The following is a 9427-nucleotide window of genomic DNA, read 5'->3' as shown; positions in this document are numbered from 1 at the left end:
TTGAATGTCCTGTAAGATAGCTTAACTGGCAGACCAGATCTGTGCCCGTGACCTGCAAAAAAACCACAGGTTTGAATCCAAAAGCGGACAACTCATCTCTCTAATTTAAGGTCAATTACTTTAGTGCCATTGAGTTAGGAAATACTTGTTTTTAAGGGCCAAAAGGGCAGGTGAGTTCAGTTTTGGACCATAAATGATTAATAATATTATAATATTAAAATCGATTTAATAAAATTCTTTAAATTTAATACTAGGGGTCCCTGCTTTAAATTCTGGGCAACATTTGACCTATTTGTGTTTGATAAGTCTTTAGTATTCTCAATGGAAGTTCATTCTTCTCAGTATCTGGTTATTTTGGATGGGCATCAATGTTTAACTATCTTTCACTGAAGTTAAAAGAAGAAATACTTTCTAATCGTTAGGTCTGCTCCTTCTTGGAATATGATGTTTCTTTCTCAAAACTGACAAAACCCCCAATAGGTTAGATAGGATATGTCTATCCTTTAAGATAACTATAATTGTGAGTTACCAATTCGAGGCTGACCCATGCTATTTCAGTAGATTAGCCATTTATGTTTTTTCATCAATGTTTTCCGTCGAATGATAAACAGGTGACACTGCTTCCAAAAAACTCTTTCAAATTCTTCCAAAACTTCACTTTCTCTCAAGGAAGAGCACTTCTTATTTGACATGTCAAGAAGGCTCTAAGATATTATATCAACATCAAGCAAAGCAGTTCATAGTGGGCTGTGCCAAACATTATTTTAATTGCACAAAGGACACAGATGCCAGGTCCAATGCTTAATTGGAAACAGGAACTCTGTTTGAAATATTAACTTCGTTTTCCTACCCTCCCTTCCAGATTTTGTGTCCAAATTCAGAGCCCTCTTGAAGTACGCTGAATGTATTAACGATTCAGGACGGAAGGAGAAGTTGGAGTTAATTACGTGTAAACAATCTCATCAACAATAGCATATTTTGTATTTAAAAGTTGAGAAGGCTAAACCCTCCTGTGATAATAAACCTCATTATCTACTATGGTCTTCAAGATAATATACTACAGAAGTAGTGACAGGTAAATGGATGTTTACTCTAGGCTGAAGGCTAGGGAATCTGATTGTTTTCACTCATAGCCAGCGGCAGAATTTAAACCAAGGGATTTCGTGGCACAAAGGCGAGTGGAGAGGTGAATGGATGTAGGAACTGCACAAAACTTTGCCTCAGCTGTGTCTGGCATAAAGAATTGGGTCAGCCAGACTGGTCCAAGTAACATCTTCCTTCCAGCAAACAACCATATGCCATGGAAGACTAGTCCAGTGCCAATGTAGCACTCCCTTCTGTGAAACTGCCTAGATCATGGAACAGAGATTAAGGAGAGGGTATGCTGTAGCATTGCAAGTTTCCTATACACCGTCGAGCAAAAGAACCTTGAGCAGCTGATAGCCAGGAACCCCAGAAAAGACCAAGAGGCCTTCTGCCTTCCATATAAGACTGATAGTAACATAAGTGACTCAGTACATATTTATACTAGTGGCTTCTGTGTGGAAGCACAAATCATCCACCGGGTATTTTCATGCATCTATACGAAGTAGAGAACTGCTGTCTTCAAAGAGCAACAGAAAATCCTTGGACTTCTGATCTCTCCCCTCCTGTGTTCGTGAGCCTCGCACAGAATTTCAGGATTGGCATTAGAACCTGGGCACAAATTAAAGATATCTGTTGTGAAAACTCTGAGGTGCTATCCCTTGTGTAGAGAAAAAAGTCACAGAATCCAGAGAGGTTAGGAATGGGTACAGAGTGCAATAGAGCTCCGTGGGGCAGGATTGAGTGCTAGGTAAAAGTTATGCCACAAGGAAAAAGATTGAGGCTAGGTGCATCTGGACATCAATAAAGGTGTCTCCGCTTGCCCATGAGTGGATGCTCGGGCAACAGATGGAAGCAAAGCCAGCTCACATTTTCCCTTTCTTCTTCTTGATTCGGGTCCGGCGCTTGGTCTTTGACTCGATGAGCTGTTGGGACCGTTGCTTCAGTGCAGCCCGGGTCACCACGTCACCCTCGTCATCACCACTATCATCGTCATCTGTGGAGATCAATGGAAAGGATTGAGAATTCAGAGCTATCCTGTGTGAGAACAGATGTAGGCATCACAGGCATCTTTATTAGTTATCCCCCGATTTAAGAAAAAAAGATCGGGAGGTCAGAAATTCTCGGTTCTGGCACCTACCTTCTGGAACTCTCTCCCACCCCAGGTCAGACTTTCCCCCTCCTATCTTGAGTTTCGCAAATCTCTCAAGACTTTTCTGTTCCAACAAGCTTTCAGCCCATAGCCCCCAGTGTCCGCCTTAGCTCAAGAACCTTCTAGCGCCAAGAAACTGCACAGTGAACGCGCGCTTTATACATATTTTTAAATTCAAATTCAAATCCAGCAGGGCATTCCCAGGGAGTGACCTCAATCAGTCAGAAATATCTTATAGATCTTGATCAGTCAGTTAATATGCTGTTTTTACCATGCCTAATACATGGTCTACTATATAAGGAATACGTGGTGATACAGAACCATTAAAAAGTATTCCAGAGCACTATTTGCACTACAAAGTAATGAAACCATTCTGATAAATGGTATCTCCACCAACCCACACAATTCTCTGTTTTAGTAGGTGTGAGGAACACACCTGGTAACGCTTAATGCTTTTACTGTGCACGTTTTCCACCTGCTTAATCAATGGAAAATAGGTGTGTAAAAGTCCCAGAATTCGGTAATAACGTGATAATCAATTCAGCAATTTGATGTCCTGCATGTTATTCCCCATTCCAGGATAAGAAGCTCACGATGCCGGGTAAATAAGGCGGAAATACTGGATGAAATAGGTACCTCTAAGTATGGTATCTCCCTCTCCAGTTCAGATCAATCTTGTAATGGGGCAATACGTCCTTAAACAAAAACATGCCCACAGCAATCAACATGTCGACATATGCTGCGGCTCATACAGCCTTAGGATACAAGACCGTGATCTTCAGGAAAAATATCCACACAGGCAAACAGCAAAGTATATCAATATACTTCAGAGCATTGTATCAAATACAAAATTGCAAGTAGGACTTTAACTACCAATAGGCACAAATGTGCATTATGTACCACACGAGCAGGACAATTGTTTTCTGGTCTAAATTAGGGAACACAGGACTGTCTCAGAAATTATTTCATACCTGACAAGGTATGGTAAGGAGTTAGGTATCCGAAAAGCTTCAATAGACATCAAGGCTACGGAGCTTTATAGAATTAAGCTAGAGGGAAAGTTGATAACCCATAGCATGAATGTATTTCTTGGATGGACCTTGTATGGTGGTGGGCCTGAAACGATCAGAATTCTGCCACTGTATGAGAGGTAGAAGTCCAATTTTCCTTTTTTCCATATATACTTTTGCAGAATCTAACTTCCTGTCACAGAGGCATTCGTCGACTTCTGCATCAGTTCACTAAAGCACTGGTACACCCATCTATTTGTGAGGTTCGAATTCTTTCCACATCAGTCTATGGGATGGCATTGCATTACTTCACATTATAGGGACCAATGGTCTCAAATGCAGCACATACCCTATCAATAAAACCATATACAGACGAAGTGCAAGCATGAGAATAGTAAGGGCTTGAAATTAACCTTCCATACATCTCCCTTCTTAACTGCAATACTAGTAACCCCAGATCATTGTAAGCCTTCTTAGCCCCTATCTACATCAATGAAATACAGATTTAGTCATGTAGCAAAATGAGCTTCAAAACCAAGTACCGGGCCTACTCTACCTAAGAGAGATTTTCTTAGATGCCACAAAAGGTGATATATGGAATGCTTGAATTAAGCACACATCCCTTTTTTGTTTTTAACCTCTTTTCTTCGTGGATCCTCTTGCTTACTTCTCTTTTGTTACATGTGTAAGGGTGTGGTCTGTGAGAGACTCCTATGCCTGTGATCAGCAGAAGGCCTATTGTAGCTTGTCATTGTGGGCGCCAAGGAAATAAATAACATGCCTGGGTATTCGCTCTGAACTCAAAAACAGTAATAACTTATTTGCGTACCCATGGAACCTCAGAAAACAAAGCTTCTGTGAGTTTTTTTCCAAATTTAAAATCATGTAAATAAGAAATATACCTGTTTGAAGCAACATTACACATTTTAAATGCAGCCAATTCTTAACCAGACAGTCAATGCAAAGCACATTTGACTGGACCACAACATTAAAAAGACCAGCTCTTAAAACGGGAAACACATAGGGAGAATGGTCATAGAAAAGTACATTTTACTGGACCACAATATCCCAAAAACTGCATTTTAAACGAGGAAGCACACAGAGAGAAAGGGCGCTCCTATATAAAACAAGCATTGGCATAGCCAATAGGTCTCGCCTTTGGGACCTTATAAGTGTTTAGCCATGCAACAGTTGAAGTTGTTGCATCAAGGATATTGTGCTGCATAACTAAACACCTATAAGATCCCAAAGGCGAGACCTATTGGCTATGTCAATGATTGTTCTGGTTTATTTCTGCTAAGTTTAATAAAAGAGCAGGAAAATAATCTTCTGTTCAGGGTATGGTGATGTAACTATGATGAATGAATACCCCCCCCCCCCCCCCAATGGGCTGGGGCCAGAACTCTGAGGATGGTAGCTGATTCTTTAAGGGAATCCCCATCTGGCTTGAATTTAAAGACCTGTGCAGAAAATGTATAGCAGCAGCCCTGTGCCTGGTGATGCTTGCATCTCTGTTGGTATTGTTAAACTTCCACAATAGTGCTCACAAATTAAAAAAGACACACGTTAACTGAAACAGCCTGAGTATATATTGATTAATAAACTGCAAATCACTGCTATAGCGGCCAACTGATGCAGCGGCAGGGCGACTTCAAGGCAGTCTTGTAGATTTTCGCAGATTATTAAAAGTTTACAAGTCCCAGGATGGTTTGTGTTTTTGCTGGAAAAGCAGGACTGGCAGAACGGGATCTCTGTGCCAAGGAGTCTCTTTTAAGCAATTAGGTAATTAGACCAGAAGGCGAAGGGGGTGGGATTATTGCGGAAAGACGCATGCATTTTTAATTTTACAATTTACAGTTCTCATACATTGTGTTAATAAAAACAATCATCCCTGACTAGTTAATGACGACCTTGAGGGGACTCCTCCTGAAAGGGCATGGAGAGGGGGTCTCCTGTGCCGTGAAGTTGAGTGAAAGCTAAAGAAGAAAGAAGCCTTTTACCAGGATTTCAGCTACCTCAAAGAAATGTAAATGTGGGACGTTGAATCAGCAAATATAAGGGCTGCTGGGGAGCTAGTATAGGCTTTATTGGTAGTGTCATTAGAAGCATTTTGGTGACAAAAACGTATTCTTTTTAAGAAGTAGTGCAATAGCGTGTCCTTATATCCAATGTTTCCACTGTCTGGTTGCGTTTTACTAAAATATATTTTGAAAGCATTTGCTTTACCGTAAACATTAAATGTATCTTCACATTTTGCCACAGTTCGGGATTTCTTAGCGCTATAAACACATGCAACTATTCCCCATTGCACCAATCAGGATACAATTCTGACACAGTCTTGTTAGACACACAGACATCTGCAGTGATCACATTAAGTTTTCATCATAACTTAAGAGTGTATTTTTTAAGTGTTACCTTAACTTGCATTTATTTTTATTTTAGGTGTTATTTTATATGCAGTTAAATGAAGGTGAAAGATCCAAAAAATTAATTCATAATCTTGCTCTTTTTATCCATATCTCTGACCGTGCCCCAATACTTTTTGTATTCACTTCAACCGCGCCATGCCATCATGATGTCATTGAGTCAGATACATCTGTAAACTAAACTTTTCTAGGATTTGAAACGATCATTTATTGTGTGGGAATAACATATATTTTGCTTACTCAAGCTAAAAATACTGCCTTCCGGGCAATCTCACGTCGGAGATCAGCTATATTAAACTAATCGTGGCCGTTTTTGCATATTTATTTTCGTAGTTTCACTTAACCACAATAAATTCAAGACATCAAGTACCAGAAGGCAAAGAAACCAAAGACTAGATTAACTACTTACACTGGTGATGGCATTACTTTAAAACTGACATCCACATCTTTAGAAAATCTTTACATTAGAGCGTCATATGCTATTTATTACCATATGTTCAGTAAGGAAGGGGCCAGTACTCCTGTCTCTAGTGAATTATGATGCCTCCTAAACATTATTATTAAATAGCATATATGTTTCAAAGTATTAGGAAGAGGTAGTTGGGTGCGAGATAAGGGAAAAAGCGCAGCAACAACCAGTGGGTAAGGGTAGGAGACAAAAGAGAAAAGCATAACGCCAGGAGGTGCAGAACATTCAGAAATAATGATGGGATATACATGCTGCAATAGCAGCACTTTTATGTTAGGGTTTACTCAGTGGCCAATGGAAAGCCACCAGACACCGCGCGATCTCAAGCCGGGCCATGTATAGTTGATGACACGTGGAATCCTATAGCCCTGTGAACTGAGGGGATTGCCAGGGTAATGTGCCTCTCTACCGTGATTAGATAAGAGACGGCGAAGGAGGATACCAGTGGGGTTTGGGAACTCAATACGTCTTGACCCTGGCACGTGGGCGCCCTTGATTCTGCGGATGAGTGGTATTGATTGTAGTGTCTGCACGTGGAGCTGTGTATTAATTGCGCAGAGCCTGGACACAGCGCTTCCTGTGGGAACGGAGAGAAAGCAGTACGACGAGAGAGGGAGGCAGTACCACAAGGGGAGGGGATCGTTGCCGGGTCAGAACAGGGCAGCGTTCGTCACAAGAGGGAGAGCTCAAGATGCTGTGGGCATTGACACAATAGGAAAACTTGGGCAAATTTCGGCACGAGAATGACATTAACAAGCATTGGCCGCGCGGCAGTAAAAGTAATGCCGCGCGGCAGTGAAAACGAAGGTCATTGCAATCGCGATGAAAACGAAAGCGATCATGATGACGCGCTCTTTGCAAAGCCCTGAGAGATGCGGGCGCAGAGGTAGAGGCGGAGCATGACCGCAAGCTGGTCGCCTCTTTGGTAGCACTGCGAGAAGCCGCTTACTAAATGTCTTGCCAGAGCAGCGCATGCGCAGGCTCAGGCCAGACCTAAAAAAAGGGCTGTCAGTCAAATTAACACAGTCGTTGACACTTGAACAATTCCAGAAGCTGCCATGACCCATCATGCCTTGCAGTCACTTTGTTTTGGAGCACACAGAAAAGGAGAATCCAAGGTCAAAAACCTAATCTGAACTAAGTTTCTGTTTCTCTGGGAGGTGTGTGGGATGCTTTTGGACATAGAGAGATTACCCTTAATGGAGAACTACGATTTAGTTCTCCATTGTGATTCTCTCTGTTAGACCGCAGTATCAAGCCTAACTACAATCCCAGAAGAGTGGAGGCAGAAAACTTGTGATATATATAGTTAACAAAGACATGAAAAATTATACCTATCGAGGACAACTGGTCTACCGAGGTATCTGCCCTGCAGTCACAATCCATACAGATTGTTTGCAAATGCAGGTGCTGATCTCCAGGTAACGGACTTTGCGAATGTGGGGGATTTGGACAGTTCTTATATGACCAGAAGAGACAGCATTCCCTCTAATGGACTATGCTTCTGGCAAAGAAGTATTTACTTTTGATTGCAAGTTATGATACAAGGGACTATTGATCGATCTATTGTAAGTTTGGATGAATCAATCCAGAGTGTACTGTTCCATAACTTACAAAAGCTTTTTAAAATGTCTGATCTTTTTTGTATGATCTAAACAGTGTCCATGGATTCCATTAAAATGTCAGGCATGAAGAGACCTTTCTGGCAGTCTTGACAGATTGTAAGAGAAGGTTGAAAAAAATGTCTTAATAACAAGACAGCCTGAATGGGGTGGGGCCAGATGGACTAAGCACTTTTACAGTCCCAAACACTCCAATTTGGCATTTTCAACTGAAAAAATGTTTTATCATATGTCTCGTTTTAAGATTCGAAAAAGTTTCAGATTCCTAAAAAATGATACCAATTCAGTATTTTTCTGATTTAAGAGGTAGTGAGAAAATGCCCTTGTTCCTTTGGGTCTTCCTTTACCACCTTTTTCAATCCACCTCCTGCACAAGCCTTTGCATGAGTAAATGTCTTGGCAACTGTGATGGAATGGAGGGGGAGAGCAGCAGATTTTATTTTTTTGTATCCAGTCTGGATTTTTCAGCCCCGCCTGTCTTGTTATTGTTTGCTATGCTCAAATATGATAGAAAATGCTCCCTCCCTGTTGCACACTGCGCGGTAGCAGCAAGGTGAAGGAGTCTTGGGGACGAGCCTTTGCAGTGGCCACTGAAAGCAAATGGTTTTCTTACCCACCCCCGACTGGTCTTTGGCGCTGAAAAAGTGTTTACTACAGCATATCCTGGGAGCCTTTTCCAAAATAAGATGTGTGCTCACCCATAGCCCTTAAACAACTACCCACAGATTTGATAATCACTTTGGACTTCATTCTGTATATTTCATCAACAGCATGTGGCCTTTTGTAGCACTTCAAGATTTAAAAGTGTTAAGCCATGCAATGAAGACTTTCTTAGAAGGCCAGTGACAGCTGTCAAGAGCTGCAAGTTAGCCATTTCCTTAATCACCTGAAATTTCATGAAAATACTCTCTTTTCTCCCTCAATTGTTGCTCCGCAATCTGCTGCATGGAACCCCAGCGAGTGAGAATGGAGTGTCCAAAGTTTCCAAAAAGGACTGATGCGATGGACCCTATCTTGGTTGTGGCTGACATTTAGTAAACCTTGCTGCCAATTGCACCTACCCTCCTATTTTCTACCAGTGGCGGTGATGAAGATGTTCCGGGATCACTATATCATCCCTTCACTGCAGACACAAGGGATATGGCAGAGGAGCGTCTCACATTAAACGGTGTCAGTATCTGTCACTCTGTACTTTCTTATATGTTTTACTCTAAAGGTCTTACTGAGAGCAGAGCCAGGAGTGTCTGTGCGAATATGACTCGTTATTTCGCATACCATTACTTCGCAGCATTTTACTAACAAAGTTTTTACTTTGCAAATACCATTACTACGCGAGTTTTTAGTTCGCATACCTTTACCTTGCAAGTGTTAATGTATGTGAACTAAAGGCTTGCCTAGTAATAAAAACATACATTTACTCCAACACTTCACTAAATTCTAAATACAAATTTACTACCCTACATATAACAAAATCTAAAACACTACCCAAACACTACACTACTCAGCCATCACTACACTACCCTAGACCCTGCCCCTACCCCCAGTCCTGTCCCTACTCCCAAACACTACCCTTCACGGCCCCCAACACTACCCTAAACCACTACCCTACACTACACAACACCACAACACTACCCTTAAACCTAAAACACTACCCCCTGCACAAC

At 41.5% G+C, this 9427-nt stretch overlaps 1 protein-coding gene across 1 annotated transcript in view; it reads right to left on the bottom strand.

The window, feature by feature from the left end:
- Positions 1–603: 603 nt before the first annotated feature.
- The window catches only part of ODAD3 (outer dynein arm docking complex subunit 3), a 177985-nt gene continuing 169161 nt past the window's right edge, over positions 604–9427 (bottom strand). Inside the window, exon 14 of the mRNA XM_086962741.1 lies at positions 604–2080. Coding sequence (XP_086818867.1) covers positions 1950–2080 — 131 coding nt within the window. The 3' untranslated portion in view covers positions 604–1949. The remainder of the gene's footprint in view (positions 2081–9427) is intronic.

Source organism: Lissotriton vulgaris, chromosome 1_1, assembly GCF_964263255.1.
Source record: "Lissotriton vulgaris chromosome 1_1, aLisVul1.2, whole genome shotgun sequence".
Classification (NCBI taxonomy): Eukaryota; Metazoa; Chordata; class Amphibia; order Caudata; family Salamandridae; genus Lissotriton; species Lissotriton vulgaris.
The sequence above is the reverse complement of the archived record's forward strand: the minus strand, read 5'-3'. Positions and strand labels throughout refer to the sequence as shown.